This window comes from Phaenicophaeus curvirostris, chromosome 9 (assembly GCF_032191515.1).
Source record: "Phaenicophaeus curvirostris isolate KB17595 chromosome 9, BPBGC_Pcur_1.0, whole genome shotgun sequence".
NCBI classification, from domain to species: domain Eukaryota; kingdom Metazoa; phylum Chordata; class Aves; order Cuculiformes; family Cuculidae; genus Phaenicophaeus; species Phaenicophaeus curvirostris.
The window spans coordinates 34137494-34153257 of record NC_091400.1 but is presented as its reverse complement, the minus strand read 5'-3'; the positions used below and the strand labels follow the sequence as shown (position 1 = coordinate 34153257).

Genomic DNA, 15764 nt, shown 5'->3' with positions numbered 1-15764 from the left:
CCCCTGACGCCCCAGCCTCCCCCCTGCCCCCTCAGCCTCCCCCCTGCCCCCCCAGCCTCCCCCCTGGCCCCCCAGCCTTCCCTCTGCCCCCCCAGCCTTCCCTCTGCCCCCCCAGCCTTCCCTCTGCCCCCCCAGCTCCCCCCTGCTCCCCCAGCTCCCCTCTGCCCCCTCAGCCTTCCCCCTGCCCTCCAACCTCCCCCCTGCCCCAGGCTCTCCCCTGCCCCCAGGCTCCCCCCAGCCTTCCCCTGCCCCACCCCCCCCCGGCTCCCCCTGCCCCCGGGCGGCCGCGGGTTGCGCTGAGGTGGCCGCTCCGCCCGCTCCTCCCTCGCCCGCCGGCTCCGCTGCTCCTCCCCGCCGGGACCCGGGGCGGCGGCGGCGGCGGCTGCCATGGCCCCGCGGATCCCGCCGCTGCTGCTGCCGCTGATCCCGCTGCTGCTGCTGCCGCCGCACGGTGAGCGCGGGGGGCGCCGGGGCCGGCGGCTCTGACGGGGCGGGCGGGCGCGGGGCAGAGTCCCCTCTCCCGGGGCTCTCCCGGGGCTCTCCCGGGGCTGGGGGCGGTTTTCCCCACGAGGACGGGGCGCGGGGCGGCGGGCGGACAGCGAGGGGGAGGGATGGAGAACGGGGCTTCGCGGAGCGGCGGCTCCGCTGGCACCGGGGGATGGAGCGGCCGCTGCCCCGGGCAGGCGAGAGGCTCCTGCGCTCGGCGGGACGTTTGTGACCCCCGGGGGGGAGAGAGACCCCGGCTCGGGGCTCCCGGGGAACGCAACAAGGTTTGATTTGCTGAAATATCTCCCTCCCGACATCAAAAAAAAGAAAAAGAGGATGAGGCGAAGGCTGAGGCAGCCCAGGAGAAGTCTGGCTGGAGAGGTGCCTGGAGGAGAGGGACCTGGGGGTGTTGGTTGACAGCGACTGAACATGAGCCAGCAGTGGCCCAGGTGGCCAAGAAGGACAATGGCATCTTGGCTTGGGTCAGAGACGGTGTGACCAGCAGGTCCAGGGAGGTTATCCTCCCTCTGGACTCGGCACTGGTGAGACCGCTCCTCGAATACTGTGTTCAGTTCTGGGCCCCTCACCACAAGAAGGATGTTGAGGCTCTGGAGCGAGTCCAGAGAAGATCAACAAAGCTGGTGAGGGGGCTGGAGAACAGGCCTTATGAGGAGCGGCTGAGAGAGCTGGGGGTGTTTAGCCTGGAGAAGAGGAGGCTGAGGGGAGACCTCATTGCTCTCTACAACTACCTGAAAGGAGGTTGTGGAGAGGAGGGAGCTGGGCTCTTCTCCCAGGTGACAGGGGACAGGACAAGAGGGAATGGCCTCAAGCTCCACCAGGGGAGGTTTAGGCTGGACATTAGGAAAAAAATTTTCACAGAAAGGGTCATTGGGCACTGGCAGAGGCTGCCCAGGGAGGGGGTTAAGTCACCTTCCCTGGAGGGGTTTAAGGCACGGGTGGACGATGTGCTGAGGGACATGCTTTAGTGTTTGATAGGAATGGTTGGACTCGGTGATCCGGTGGGTCTCTTCCAACCTGGTGATTCTATGATTCTCCGATTCTATGATTCTCCAAAACGCAACCCCGGTGGCTGCTGGACTCCCGGTCACAAACTGTGGCATCAAGACAAAGAGCTGAAAACCCTCCAATTTTACTTGTGCACCAAGACCTCAGTTGGGTTTTCCAGCCTCGAAGGGACCTGCTCGCCCCTGAGTGACGCCGAGCAGCCTGGGGACACCGGGGCTGGGGGAGGCTGGAACCGTGTTCCCGGCAAGGACTCCTGATTTTGGCCCTTCCCTGCACCTTCACGTTGGCCTCTCCTTCTACCCCCAACTCCGTAGTATCTGGGTGTCCTGGCTCAAAGCTCTGGCTTTTCCCAGGTGCCGCTGCCAGGCTGGAGGAGCAGCTCACCCACGTTGAGGAGTACGAGACGGTGACGCCACGCGAGGTGCTGGTGCTCCGGAGGAAGAGGGACCTCTCTGTGCCACCGGTGAGTAGTGTCACGGCCACCCTCACTGCCTTGCCGGGGGGCCAGGGAGGGCGTTGCAATCAGCAGAGACCCCTTGTCCCGCCGCTGGCTGTGGAGCCAGACCCCCTCGACCCACCACGGGCTCAGAGCTGGACCCCCTTGTCCAGTCACTGGGCTTGTATCTGGGCCACCCTTAGCTCTCTGCCAGAAGAATCACCTGGTGCACATTTTCTTCCATTGTCTCTGTCCCAGAAGGTGGAGATCTCAAAGAAGTTGATCAGATCAACTTTCTTGGACTGTTCTGGGCCAAAATAGCAACTATGGGCACCAAGGTGGATTCTCAAAGGGCAGGAGGGTCTGCTTTCTGTGGAGACGTTACCTAGAAGTCTGCTCTTGCAGCCTTGCTGTGATCTTGTGACTGTGTCTTTGCTTAAGGAGGGATTTGCAAAGCCTCATTGAGCTGTAAGCACTTTTCTTGCTGTGTTTGCTGAAACTGGGGTTTTTTTTTCATCCTTTGGGACAGGGAAATAAGAATCAGAAGGTTGCAGAAACCCACTTGGAAGAAAGCCAATGTTATTTTTCTTGGGAAACGTTGTAATTTGAGGGGAGGAATGGGGTTTGACTCAGGAGTTTTGAGTGCTCAGGGTTGACGCCTGTAGGATGATGGCCTTGACCTCAAAGATACTTTCCTCATTGCCTTAAAGGGAAATTCAGCCAAATACATGGATCCGTTTTCTAGGATTGAAAACCACCAACTTTTAGCACCTGATGACATAGAGGGCCTGGGGACGTTTATGTCCTCTTTATATGGCACATTCATCTGAAATTCCAACCCTTTCTGATAAACTAGCTTCAAAAACACTTCCTGAAAGCATCTGTTTTCTCTGCCCTAGAAACCTAAACTTGTCCACGCGATAAACATTCCCCAGGCTATTTACAGACACCATCTGTGCCAGGAGCGCTGGGTGGCTCTGCACCGATCCCCCTTGCAGAAGGGAACTCGCCCATCTTGGGGTCCCCCTGCTTTCCATGGCACAGGAGAAGACACTGCCGTGAACAGCGTACTTTGGGGCAACCATAGGTGGCACCTGGATTTGGTCTTGGATTGGGTGGTCCTTGGACCTCCCAAAACTCCCGTGTTGAGGTCTCCTGCCGTTTGAGCCGTTTTCCTCCTCTTCCAGAAAAGCCGGGTTTGCTCTCCCAGTCACCTTGGTGGGGAAGAGGTTCTCAGCAAGGCTTGATCACAATCAAGCCCCTGTTTGAAGTGGAGACAGGTAGCTGGGTGGGTGTTTTATACACCAGTTCCTCCTGTGCTTTTGCAGGAATCGTCGTTGGCTGGGACGGGCACGGGGCAAGAGCTCGTTCCTGGTGCAAAGGGGTCAGAGCAGTTGGGGGACACGCGGTTGGTCTTACCTGTCTGGTGAGGTTTGAAGCACACCAGTTCCTCTCTGGTTTTGCTTAAATCAAAATGTTCAGCCCTGCGGGCAGGGTGTAGACCTGGGTTCTGCAGCTCAGGACCTCCTAGGGTGCCAGCCTTCCCTCAGGTCGTGTTCTTCTCCTCCTGCCCACCCTTAGCAGGGCCACACCAGTTTGTGTGGCAAACCTGGGAAGGTGTGGCAAACCTTCATGGGAAGGACCCGAGGGAAAAAAAAAAAGAGCAAGAAGGGTCTTCAAGAAGATCTGTAGTTGCATGGTCTTGATCATGGAGGTGACACCTCTCATCCCCACGCCCTAGCGTTTCAAAGAACAGTATTTAAATGGGAGGGTGACTTCCAGCCCGTGTAGGACCTGGTGTTACAAGCTACAGGCTTCTTCCCCAGTTTTCACACATCCCTGTCGATCTCCGCCACTGCTTCCCAGAGCCAGTTGATGCAAAGAGTCCTTTGCCTGGGTGGAGACAGCCAAGCTCCTGGGGCTCTGCAGGAAGCAGCAGGATGCTGCAGAGCATGATGGGGCCAGGTGGGGCAGGAGCGGGGGACAACGTTGGCCCAGTGACCAACCTTCTTTTCCTCTTCTCGTGTGCCACAGCTCCCCTGATGCATGGTGTGGCGCAATGAGCCCCATCTGCACTGTCCTAGTGAGACCCATTAGAATCATAGAATAACCAGGTTGGAAGAGACCCACCGCATCATCGAGTCCAACCATTCCTATCAAACACTAAACCATGTCCCTTCCCACCCTAGGGAAGAAATACCCTGGGGTGGGATGATGGCATCCCATCCTGATCTCTTAATAAGACCAGATGCAAGAGATCCCTCTTCTCTGTGCCCACAGCTCTGTTTTGCTTGCTCAGCACGGTCGCAGGGTTCAGCAGGGCTGGGGCAGGGTTGAGCTGCCTGTGCTTTCCAAGCCTTCCCATCTGGAGCCCCTGCAAAGCCCTTGCTAATAGGGAAGGGGATGATTCAGAGAAGCTTAATTAGGACATGTAGTTTTTTAACTTGCTCTGTGGTTGTCTCTAGGAGATGGTCCCTGACCCAGCACCCCCTTCCGAGTGCTCTCCCAACATTTCTTAAGACCTCTTGTGCAGCTGCCAACAATAACAGAGGATGGCTTTGTCAGCAGGCGTAGGATGGGGTCGCCACGTCAGGCAGGAGACGCAGTTCATAAGAGAAGAATTTGCTGGGAACCTGTGAGTGCACCCACTTGCAGTTGGGGCTGCCTGGCTGCCGGCAGGCTTGTTTCCACCTGCTTGGCATGAGGAGAGGATGTTTCATGGCTGGCAGCCCCGTTGCTCCAGATTGGAAATGCAAGCCGGGTAGATCTGAGGGCAACCAACTGACTGGTGGTGCCTTTTCACTGGCACTGAGTCAGCAGGACTTCCCGCTCAGCCCCACCTCCTGCCAGGCTGCAAATCATCTCCCTGGGACCTCTGAGCTGTTATATGACAGCAAGCGCTGTCATCCTCCCCGGGGAGAGGTCGCACACCTCATCCAGGAGGAATGCTGGCCCTGTGGGGAGGCACCGGCTTTGCCTTTTGCTCACCTCTCTGCCCTGACGTCCCATCAGAGCTGAGGAGATGCCCTCAGGAGAGATCTCTCTGCTGCGGTGGTGAGCAAGGACGTTTCTGGTGCCAAGGGTGCAGCCTGATATGGGGCAACATGCAAGGGATCATCATCTCTTTCAATGGTCCTGGTGGGGTGGGACCTCTGAAAGTCTGTGGCTTGGCCTCTGCAGATGGAGATCACAAGATATCCCAGAGGGGAACACTTCTTCTGGAGGGATGTACTGGATGTTCGCGGCTCGTCTGGGCTGACCCATAGCCCCCTGACCTGGCCGTGGTGACTTGAGGTTGGACTTGACATGTCTTGAGGTCCCTTCTGCCAGCACCAGGATGGTGTAATGGCTTTAAATTGGAGAGGGGCAGAGTTAGACTAGACATTAAAAGGAATTTCTTCACCATGAGAGTGGAGAGGCCCTGGAACAGGTTACCCAGGGAAGCTGTGGCTGCCCCATCCCTGGAGATGTCCAAGGCCAGGTTGGATGGGGTTTGGAGACACTGATCCAGTGGGAGGTGTCCCTGCCCAGGGCAAGGGGTGGAACTGGATGGGCTTTAAGGTCCCTTCCACCCAAACCGTTCTATGGTTCTATGATGCTTGGGGGATCCCGTACACAGGAATACTAAATTTTACTCTCAGCAGCAGATGAGAACCAAGAGAAGGCCATTCTCTAACTGTGCTGTTGCACGTTAGTCCAGTCAGAGATAAGGAAGTCTGCTGATGAGAGCTTTTGGGCACCGGGGATCTTTGTGGTTTGGCCTATGAGTCAGTGCTGACCTCAGGCCCCAAAAAAGGAGCTTTGTTATTAATGAGTAAGAAACCTCAGTTTCTGGCATGGCCATCTGCAGCCGTGTGTCAGACACGGGAAACCAGACTTTGCTGACTCCATCTCTTTGCTGGTGACCTGTTCTTTAGCTCAGGATGTGCCGGGTTGTTTGCATTATTGCCCTCACGCTTGCTTTCTTCTCTTCTGGTTTCCTGTCTTTGCTGGACGCCTTCAGGGTGAGCAGCCAGGCTCCCTGTCCCGCAGCAGCCCTGCAGCAGGATGCGTGTAGACCCCATCCCCTTTCTGGGCAGGGTGAGGGCCAAGAGGCCCTCTCCTCTATGGCTCTTGCGCCCAGTGATGGTGGGTTCCGTGCTGTCTTCCATGCAGAGCACCTACCCGGACCGTGTCCTCTACAGCATCCGTGCTGAAGGCAGCGACTACCTCCTGCAGCTGGAGAAGAACACGTGAGTAGGGGTGGACACGGCAGGGTAGCCAGGGGAAGCTTTCTTCCCACCCTTACCACGAACATCACTTCTCCAAGGTCCGGTGTCACCACGCTGGCGACCTAAGCCTCAGCCCAGATACTCGCTAGCGAAATGTCACGTGTTTTCCCTCCTTGCCAACCTCCCTCCATCCCCCCACCCCCCCGAAGGGTCATGGAGAGCCTGACCAACCTCATCCCCAGAGCTGTCCATCCTCTCCGTGCAGCGGTGGGGACTGCTGACGCCCCTTCCCTCCCCTGCAGGGAGCTGCTGGGACACCACTACACCGAGACACACTACTTGGCCAACGGCACTGAGATCACGGAGAAGCCAGACGTCCAGGTATGGGGCTGGGTCTTTGAGAGCAATTTTCCCACTTCTGCGGAGTGCAGCGATGGCACCAGCTGACGCAGGCCACCTTCACACCTCTCTTCTCTCTCGGTGGCAGGATCACTGCTTCTATCAGGGTGATGTGCAAGGATACACTGACTCAGCAGCGAGCATCAGCACCTGCAGCGGGCTCAGGTAGGACCTCCAGCTCCCCCAGGGGCTGTGGCTGGGCAGTAGGTCTGGGTGGGAACACCCTTGCTTCCTCCCTTCCTGGGCAGCGAGGCACAGCTTGTCCCGAATCCGTCCTCACTTCTCAGGACAGACTGGACCCAACTTGCCCCATCCAGCAGCACAAAGATTTGCTCTCGACAGCGCATCAGCTTGCAGGCAGCTGCCATCTCCTCTGGGCCTCACCAGGCTCTTAGAGCTGGTGGCCAAGTACCTGTCTAGAAGAAAAGGAAAGCATACGGTGCACCAGGCCAGCTGTGTCTCCCTCTACCCACTGGCTGCTGGCCATGCCGGTGCTCGTTCCTAAAAAGCTGCCTTGGTTCTACCTTCGTTTAATGGCAGAAAGCGTCCTTGCAGAGGAATCCAAACCACCAGGTCCATGCAAGGTTGCTCAGTTTGCCACGGAAAATTTGTTCTCTTTCAAGATCAGCTGACAGCCACGCATTGCAAGCGAGGAAGGGTCCCTCGCAGAGGGGTGCGTGAGGAGGACAGGAGGTTGCTGAAGCACCCAGGGGCCTGTAAACAGCTCTTTGCAGGAGAAACACCCACTGGAGCTGTGTGGCAGCCAGCTCCTCACTTTAAGAGCAGGGCTTCTCTCTGTGGAGACCTTGGCTTGTGCAGAAGGCGGACGAGCTGTGCGAGGGCAGGGCAGGAGACAAGAACGGCGCAGACGGGGTGCATGGGCCATCTTACAGAAAGTATCTTGAAGACTAGAGCTGCTCAGCAGAAATGCTGTGTGAAACTTGGCCTGGCAGCACTAGGCAGTTCTTGCTGAACCCTGGGACATTTCTGCTGCCCAAAATACCAGATGGTCCCTCTACCACCAGCAACAGATGCCAAGCCACGGTCTGCTCCCTCCCAACCCAGCAGTCAGTGTTTAGCTCCCCCCAGCAGTCCTTCGGTTCATCCAGCGCTTCTGCAGCTTCCAAAAGCAAATGCCATGGACATGCTCAGATTGCTCCCCCTCTCCCCACATGCCCCAGGTCAGCTCTGTCCTGCAGCAGCTCCTCGACGTGCTCTTGGGCCAGGTGAGGTTGCAGGGAAGACGCAGCCAGTCCCTTGCTTTTCTGTGAGCTTCTGCCTCTGTTCCTCTGTCCAGCAACGTGGGCCTTCACACGCTGCCCAAGGGCTGCCTGGGGCTTCGCGTCGAGTGTTGGTTCATCCATGTGGCCAGAAGGTCCTGGCTGTCATGTCCCACTGGTGGCCTGTAGCTCTTCCACGCTGTCAATGGGAACCAGGAAGGCTTTCCTAGCAGTTCTATTTTGTATCATAGGCGCTTGCATGGGTGCCTGTAGGGTCTGTCTGTGTTTTGCCTGACATCTTCCCGACCTGACAGCCACCCTCTTTCTTGGCAGTGGGTTTTTCCGGGTGAATGGGACCACCTTCCTGCTGGAGCCCCTGGAGGAGGACGCGGCTGGCCAGCACGCCGTGTACAGAGCAGCTCACCTGCGGGGCAAGCGCGGCACCTGCCCAGAGTCCAGTGCAATCCTGGAATACGACCACGAACCAAAAAATCCTGCAGCCATGAAGCTCCACCGCTGGGTTAAGGATTGCATTACTCCTCCTTCCTGTAGCTGAGTTTGCAAGAGCCTAGGTCCTGGGAAGTTCAGGAGAGAAGGAGGGTCAATCAGCATCTCTTGGAGACGCTCCTCTTCCATGCATTATTGATTGCTCCCAGTGGCCAGGCTCCTGGTGGGAACAAGTCCTTAGGTCCTGTACCATTAGGAGGAGCATCCTCCTACCCCATGAGCTCCACGATGCCTGCAGAGCTTCTCTTGTGCCTTATCCCAGTAGCAGGGTTGTTTGTTCCTTGTGTGTTGGAAGATGTCTGAAATACTCTGCAAATTAAGAACAGAAAGCTGAGCTAGAAGACCTACTTTGCCTTGAATATCATTAGAAGTTGCCCCAGGATGAAACACATGCCACAGATGCGTCAACCGCAGGGCTTGGCAAGCTGCAGAACTAAGCCCCTCTTTCCACTCACTTTCCTCTTCCCTTCCAGAAATCACTGCCCTTACACAGAAGTCTCCGATATGTGGAGCTGGTCCTGGTTGTGGACAACGAGGAGGTAAGCACGAACCAGGCACGCCAGTGCCCGCTGTCGACCACGGCAGTGAGGAGGGTCGAAGCCAGCCTGGAAATCTGTCTATGTCCCTCCTGTAGTTCAGGAAACACAAGGACTTGCGCACAGTGCAGAACCGCATGAAGGAAATCGTGAACCACGTTGACAAGGTGAGCCCAGGGTTCTGCATCTGCCCTCCCTGCTACCACACGTGTCCCACAGATCCTGCATGGGCATGAATGCGGGTGGAGGAGAGGTTAGCTTGGTGATGGAGTTCATCTCAAGCCCGTAGGTGGGCTGCTGCGTGGTCACCAACTCCTTTGGCCAGCGGGGTGGACATGGCAAGCTGCTCAGCCCTAGGTCCTCAGGAGCACGGGGTGGCTGCCTCACAGCTCTCATAAAGCAAAGGGCAAGAACGTTCTTCATGCCCCATGGCCACTCTCAAAACGGAGCAGATGTGTTCTACTTGCCTTACTTCAGCCTCACTCTGGTCAGCAGCATGGGAGCAGCTTCCCAGCCCTTACTGGTCAAGAGGGAATCCGGGGTGTACTACATCTACGTGGTCACCCCTGCTTGTCTTATTTATTGAGACAGAGCTAATGTTGCACAGTCAGGTGGGGTCCAGGGGTTGGTTGCGGTTCCCCAGGGAAGCTGGGACCTTCCTTCTGCTTGTGTAGTTCAAATCTAAGCACTTTCTCTGGGCTCTCTCCCACCGCAGCTTTATCAGCCTCTTCGCCTGCGGGTGGCCTTGATCGGCTTGGAGGTGTGGAGCCATAAGGACAAAATTGTGGTCAGTCCCAACCCGGAGGTGATGCTGGACAACTTCCTCCACTGGCGGGAGGTAGAGCTGCTGCAGAGGAAGCCACACGACAACGCCCAGCTGATCACGTAAGGACCTTGCCATCCTTGCAGCCCTCCTGCTGCCCAGGCCACGTGGGCTCAGCGGTATCTCAATTCCGCAGGGGCGTAGACTTCCATGGCACCACCGTAGGGCTCGCCAAGAAGCTTGTGATGTGCACCAGAGACTCGGGTGGCATCAACCAGGTGGGTCTCACTTCCCGTACACGCGCTAGGGGCACAGCAACAACCCCATGGTCTGCGCTCCCTGCATTATATTTTCCGGAGCGGGTCTCCTCTGCTGGTGTTCAGCTTTCCCCCTCTGCAGCCTTAGGGCTGGATCTGGTCCCTGGCATCTCCAGCCTTTGAGCGACCGGCCCCCGGAGAAGTGTCAGGGCCACAGGGCGAGGGTAGTTGTGGAAAACCAGCCGGGTGCTTGTGGAGGGCTGTGATACACCTGAGCCCTGAAGAGCCTCCCAAAGCAACTCCACGGACACAGGGCTTCTCCCACCACCTGCGAGGTGGGACTTGATTGACCGTTGCTCCTCAGCCATCCGGCCTGTGCTCCTCAACCCTCCCCGGGCTGGGCATCCTTTGCTGGAGTGGGAGTGGTCAGCCATGGGAACTGTGACTGTCCAGAACCACCACAAAGCATTGTTTCAGGGTAGCTGCTATCTCTACGCTCACTTACACCCCTGAAAGCCAAGTCTGGAGGTCTTCAGGGGCCATGGGACCAAGTCCAGATTTTCTTTTCTATTACCTTGTCATGGCACCATTAGGGGATGAATTGCAGTCAGCAGCGAGACCTGGCAGGGAGGGGTTGAAGAACCCCCCAGCAGACCCTTGTGGAGATGCTGCGGGGAGCACTTGAACCACCCTGCACTCCTTGTCCCACAGGACCACAGCGTGAATCCTATAGGTGCTGCGTCCACCATGGCTCACGAGATGGGGCACAACCTGGGGATGTCTCACGATGAAGATGTTGCTGGCTGCCGCTGTCCTGTCCCCAAAGCTGATGGAGGATGTGTCATGGCAGCGAGTGTTGGGTGAGAAGGGGAGAGTGTACCTGGGCAGCAAATATTTGGAGGTGTCCTCTGGCGCTGTCCTGATGGGGCAGAGCCTGTGAGATGGTCAGATCTGGGTGGACTCCACTTGAAGCTGCACTTCAATGGTCTACTCGTGCTTTTTGAGCCTGTTGGTGGCTCTCCAGCTTCTTCCTGGGCTGGTGGGGGTGTGAGGGCCCTCCAACTCTCTCATCTCTGCTCATGACTGCCTGGTTTTGTGCCCCTTCAGCCTGGTTTACCCCAAGCTCTTCAGCCGCTGCAGCGAGCAGGACATGTGGCAGTTCCTTGGGGACCCCAGGACCAGCTGCCTGCTGAACGTCCCTCGGACCGATGAGCTGTACGGGGGGCCGGTGTGCGGGAACCAGTTTGTGGAGCGTGGAGAGCAGTGTGATTGCGGCACACCGGAGGTAGGGATGTTCTCGGAGAGCCCCAGGTGGCAGGAACCTCGGACCTGTCATTCAGACTTGGAAAAAGTTGTGCAAGCCTCTTCCCTTGGACATCATGCTTTGCAAGAGTCATCTCCCTAGTGTTCCTGATGGTTCTGCCAAAAAATAACTGTAGAGGATATTTGATAACTTGGATGTGTGCCCTGCTTTCATGTAGCTGGCTATGATTTTAGCAGAAGCTTTCCTAGGAAAGATGGACATCCCCCACAATGTCCTCAGCAGGGGAGATCCAAGGAAGGGGACATCATGGCTTGTTGTCCTTTCAAGAGCCGTGCCCATCACCACACTGCAGGGGGGAGATTTGAGACAAATGGCCAGGCAACGATTCTGGAATAAATCCCTGGGTCACAACCCTGCTCAGGGACCTGAAGGCACACTCCCTTGATGCAGAGAACACGGAGATCCTTCTGTCTTCTCTTTCTTAAAATCTCTTTGGAGACTGCAAAAAGATGCTCCCAGGGAGCAGGATACCAGGTCAGGTCTCATCTCCTGAGAAACCTCTTCTGGTCCTTTGGTTTAGGGTTGGTAATGGGGGTAAAGAGGTGGCAGGAGTGATTCATACCTGGGATGATGTTGTGGGTTTGCCCCATGTGGCTGCACTGCCATTGACACTTGGTGACGTGGCAGCTAGGTCCTCCTGGAAAGAAAGGAAAGGATCTTTCAGGGTCGTTTTGGGAGGGTTTCAGTCCCTCTGTTCTTGCAGGAGTGCTCTGACCGCTGCTGCAATGCCACCACTTGCCAGCTGAGAGAGGGAGCTGAGTGCGCGCAGGGGGACTGCTGCCAGGACTGCAAGGTACGTCACTGCGGGGGGACGGGATGCCCAGCACTGCCCCGAGCTCCTCCAGAGCCTCCCACTAGAGGCAAGGTGTGTCCATAGCCTTGCTGGAGAGCCTGGTGGACCTCGAGCAGCCTGCCCAGAGCCAAGTGCACCCAACAGTCTGGGACATAATCAAACTAGAATCAAACTTCCCATTCGATGCTCTCCCTGTGTGGACCCTCAGCTTCTCAGGTGGAAGCGGTTGGGAAGGTGAAGCAGCCTCTGTTCTGGCATCCAGACCCAGGTCCCCTGCCTTTGCCAGTCTGTTTGTCCAAGAGAACATCATGTTACTTGCACTGGTTCCCACACAGAGGTGTAAGAAATGCCTTGATGTGAGGAGACAGGGCTGGAAGAGGACCCTGGGACAAGTCCAGACTAAAAGCAAAGCACTGGCATTGCCTGTAGGGAGACAATTAACTGTGGGGAGACCCGGTCCGAGGCCTGACAGCGCCTCCATCCTGCCCAGCAGCTCAGTCAGCGGCAAACGTCTTTGTGCTAGAGCAGCACAAGGTGCCCTCTCTGGATCCGTGGGGTGCTGGGAGATGTTTGGAAGACGAGTGTTGCCGGGCTGTGGTTCCCACGTGGATGTGGGAAGGCGAGAGCCTTGAGGCAGTGCCAGCGTCCTCTCTCCCGCGCAGGTGAAGGCTGCAGGTGTGCTTTGCCGGGCCAGTACGAATGACTGCGACCTGCCCGAGTACTGCAGCGGCCTCAGTGCCGAGTGCCCAGAGGATGTCTTCCAGGAGAACGGCATCTCCTGCCAGAACGGCAACGGCTACTGCTACAACGGGGCCTGCCCCTCGCACAGCGAGCAGTGTCGCGCGCTCTGGGGCGCAGGTAGTGATTGACCACCCTCCTCCCTCCACGTGCCAGGAGCCCCGGCTCCTCAGGCCGAGGCGTTCCTCGGCTGTGGTCCCCTCCTGCACCCCTGGCTAGGGCTGTTGACCCTGCAGCGTGGCCGCCGGAGCCAGCATCACCGGTTTGCTGTGGGCTCCGGCTCTGCCTGACCCTTCCTGTGTGTCTCACAGAGGCCCAGGTGGCTCCTGATGTCTGCTTTAAGCACAACAGTGAGCAACACCTCCACCTCCACTGCCTCACCGAGTACGGGAAGCAGCCCTGCAGCCCCAAGTAAGGAGCTGGGCTGGCTGGGAGGTGGTGTGTGGTCTCCGTGTCTGGGGACAACACTGCGGGGACGAGTGAAGTTCCCCAGCCCTGTGCCACCGCCAACCGCTCGTGCTCATAGCTGTTTTTCCCACAGGGATGTGAAGTGCGGCACGCTGCTGTGCCTGAGTGACAGCGCCAGTCCTGTACTCGGCGGTGGCTCCTACTCCCTCTTCTTCGGCCGCTTCAAGTGCAAGGCAGTCATTGCCAGCAGCGACGCCAATGAGGTGGTTGCCAAGCTCAGGCTGGTGCCCACGGGCGCCAAGTGCGGAGAGGAGATGGTGAGCGCGTCGGCTGCCATGCCGGGGTGGCCGCGGGGGAGGCGTCCGCTGGCCGGGACGACCCAGGGCAGCCTCAGAGACCCCCTTCCTTCCCCCAGGTCTGCTACGCCGGGCGTTGCCAGACCCTCCTAGTCTACGGCGACAAGAACTGCTCAGCCAAGTGCAACAACCACGGGGTACGCTGTGGGGTCGTCTTCTCCCAGAGCAGCCGGGGGGCTGTTCAGTGGTCCCAGCCCCTGTTGACCACCCTGACGCTTTCCTCCTGTGTCTCAGGTGTGCAACCACAAGCGGGAGTGTCATTGCGAGCCAGGCTGGGCAGCGCCCTACTGCGAGCAGAAGCTCTCAGAGATGGTGGCAGGTATGGCCCCCTCCGTGCACGGCTGGTACCGGCTCCCTCGGCCCGATGTGTGTGCTGGGGAGGGGTCAGCACCCTGCCGAGTGCCGATGGGTGCTGCTCCGTCCCCGTGGGGCGTCCCCGGCACAGGGGTGCCCATCCCAGCGCCAATTGGGACTCCGCAGGGAGCAGCAGCGTGGTCTTGGCGGCCGTGCTGGCCGTGTTGGCACTGTCCGGCGTCCTGCTCGGCAGCGGAGTTGTGCTCCTCCGAGGAAGGAAGATGAGGCACTTCCAGAAAGGGTAAATCCCTCCTCTGCCCCACACTGGCTGAGCTTGGCGGGGGGGTGCCCAGAGCGACCCACATCGTTCCTGTGCCCCACAGGAGGACCTCCAGTGGCCCTGCTGCCGGCCTCGCCAACCCGCTCTTCCAGGAGGGTGGCCGGACGCGCCCCACGCCCCGTCAGCTGTCCCGCCGTGACATCGGCCACCCCAGCCTGCTGAGCAGCACGGCCGCCCCGCGGGACACCCGGCCCCTCGCGCCCTGCCGCCTGGCCCCACAGGTAAGGGCACGGAGCAGCGCCTGGTGCACAGGGCACCTCTCACCCCACAGGCGCGAGGGTGGCCTCTCACCCTGGGTTTTGGCTGACCCTGAAACCACTGCCACCAGTTGCCCAGGTGACATCTCCAGCTTCTCCTGCTCCTGCAGGTTATCAACCCTCCAAAAGCCTCTGCTGCCTTATCATAGAACCATAGGATGGTTTGAGTTCGAAGGGACCTTGAAGCCCATCCGGTTCCATGTGGTTCCCCCCTGCCCTGGGCGGGGACACCTCCCACTGGATCAGGCTGCCCAAGGCCCATCCAGCCTGGCCCTGAACACCTCCAGGGATGGGGCAGCCACAGCTTCCCTGGGCAACCTGGGCCAGGGCCTCCCCACCCTCACGGTGAAGAAATTCCTCCTTATGTCTAGTCTAAAACTACCCCTCCACAATTTAAAGCCCTTCCCCCTCATCCCATCGCTCCAAGCCTTTGTAAAAACTCCCCTCCCAGCTTTCTTGTAGCCCCTTCAAGTACTGGAAGGGGTATGGTGGGTGGACTGTCCTTCCCTCAACTGGAGCCGCTCTTGGCCAGCCCCAGGCATGTGGGGCTCGTCCGTGGGGTGACCCAGGCAGCTCATGATGGGGGTGGGGATGGGGACGGGGACCCTTCCTCTACCACTATTCCCCTGTCCTCCCTGCAGGTGAAGCCAAAGCCGCCCAGCAAGCCTCTCCCGGCACTAAAGAGCAAGGTCCGAGCCGGTGGTGGGTCAGCTGGACCAGCCTTCCCCTGCCCCCTGCCAGCACCCCCCTCGGTCCCCCCAAAGGTGGCTCTGAAGCCGCCCTCGGCCAGGAGGTGACTGAGGATGCTTCATCCGTCCCTGCGGCTGGGGACCCGCTGGCTTGGGTGGCCCAGCTGGGGAGCTGCCCTCGCTCTGCTCTTCCACCCTTGTTTGAATCCTTGAATCCAGGGAGAGCACCAGTGTTTACAGATATTTGAGTTGTGCCTTAACAGACCTCGTAGCCACAGGGCTGGTCCAGGGGGAGCTATCAGCGGGGGCGTTGTGGAACCAGGAGTGGGGACAATGCCCTCTGGGTTTGAGGCAAGCCCTGAATGAGTCTGGGCTCTCCTGCCTGGCGGAGCGGCCCCCTCTCCTCCTGCCCTTCCCTGCTGGGGCTGGGAGCTCAGTGTGTCCTGGGGCAGGGGGACGCGCCCTGGAGCCGCTGCCACCTGGGGACAGTCACAGGAGGGTCTTGCCAGGGCCTTGGCTTCCCCACGGGGCTTTTCTCTCTGAAGTTATCACTTGAAATAATTACTGTTCTGAAAGGGATTTTCCTGTGAGCCTTTTTACTGCCCTCTAACTTATGACCCTTCGGTAACCGTATTGAGCGACCCGCTGTGAAATCAGACCTCTGTGTTTTTGATATAATTCAGGTTGAAGGCTTTTGTACCAATAAAGACTGAAGGTAGAGGTG

The 15764-nt window shown here is 58.5% G+C and overlaps 1 protein-coding gene across 1 annotated transcript; it reads left to right on the top strand.

The window, feature by feature from the left end:
- The first annotated feature begins 371 nt into the window (after nucleotides 1-371).
- ADAM8 (ADAM metallopeptidase domain 8) lies at nucleotides 372-15760 on the top strand. The gene is made up of 21 exons (XM_069863647.1): nucleotides 372-451; nucleotides 1866-1975; nucleotides 6104-6180; nucleotides 6462-6540; nucleotides 6647-6723; nucleotides 8112-8298; nucleotides 8759-8824; nucleotides 8920-8988; nucleotides 9537-9706; nucleotides 9781-9862; nucleotides 10553-10701; nucleotides 10949-11126; nucleotides 11869-11958; nucleotides 12621-12816; nucleotides 13008-13107; nucleotides 13238-13421; nucleotides 13520-13597; nucleotides 13695-13779; nucleotides 13941-14055; nucleotides 14138-14315; nucleotides 14993-15760. The coding sequence occupies exons 1-21, from the start codon at nucleotides 388-390 to the stop codon at nucleotides 15146-15148; spliced, it is 2490 nt and encodes an 829-aa protein (XP_069719748.1). The 5' UTR covers nucleotides 372-387; the 3' UTR covers nucleotides 15149-15760.
- Nucleotides 15761-15764: the final 4 nt, after the last annotated feature.

What these genes read in the sequence shown, in the direction of transcription:
- ADAM8 (XM_069863647.1), top strand. Translation starts at nt 388, where the DNA reads ATGGCCCCGCGGATCCCGCCGCTGCTGCTGCCGCTGATCCCGCTGCTG. An exon ending in ACTCGGGTGGCATCAACCAG is followed by an intron (nt 9,863 to 10,552) that starts GTGGGTCTCACT and finishes CTTGTCCCACAG; the next exon opens with GACCACAGCGTGAATCCTAT. An exon ending in GTCATGGCAGCGAGTGTTGG is followed by an intron (nt 10,702 to 10,948) that starts GTGAGAAGGGGA and finishes GTGCCCCTTCAG; the next exon opens with CCTGGTTTACCCCAAGCTCT.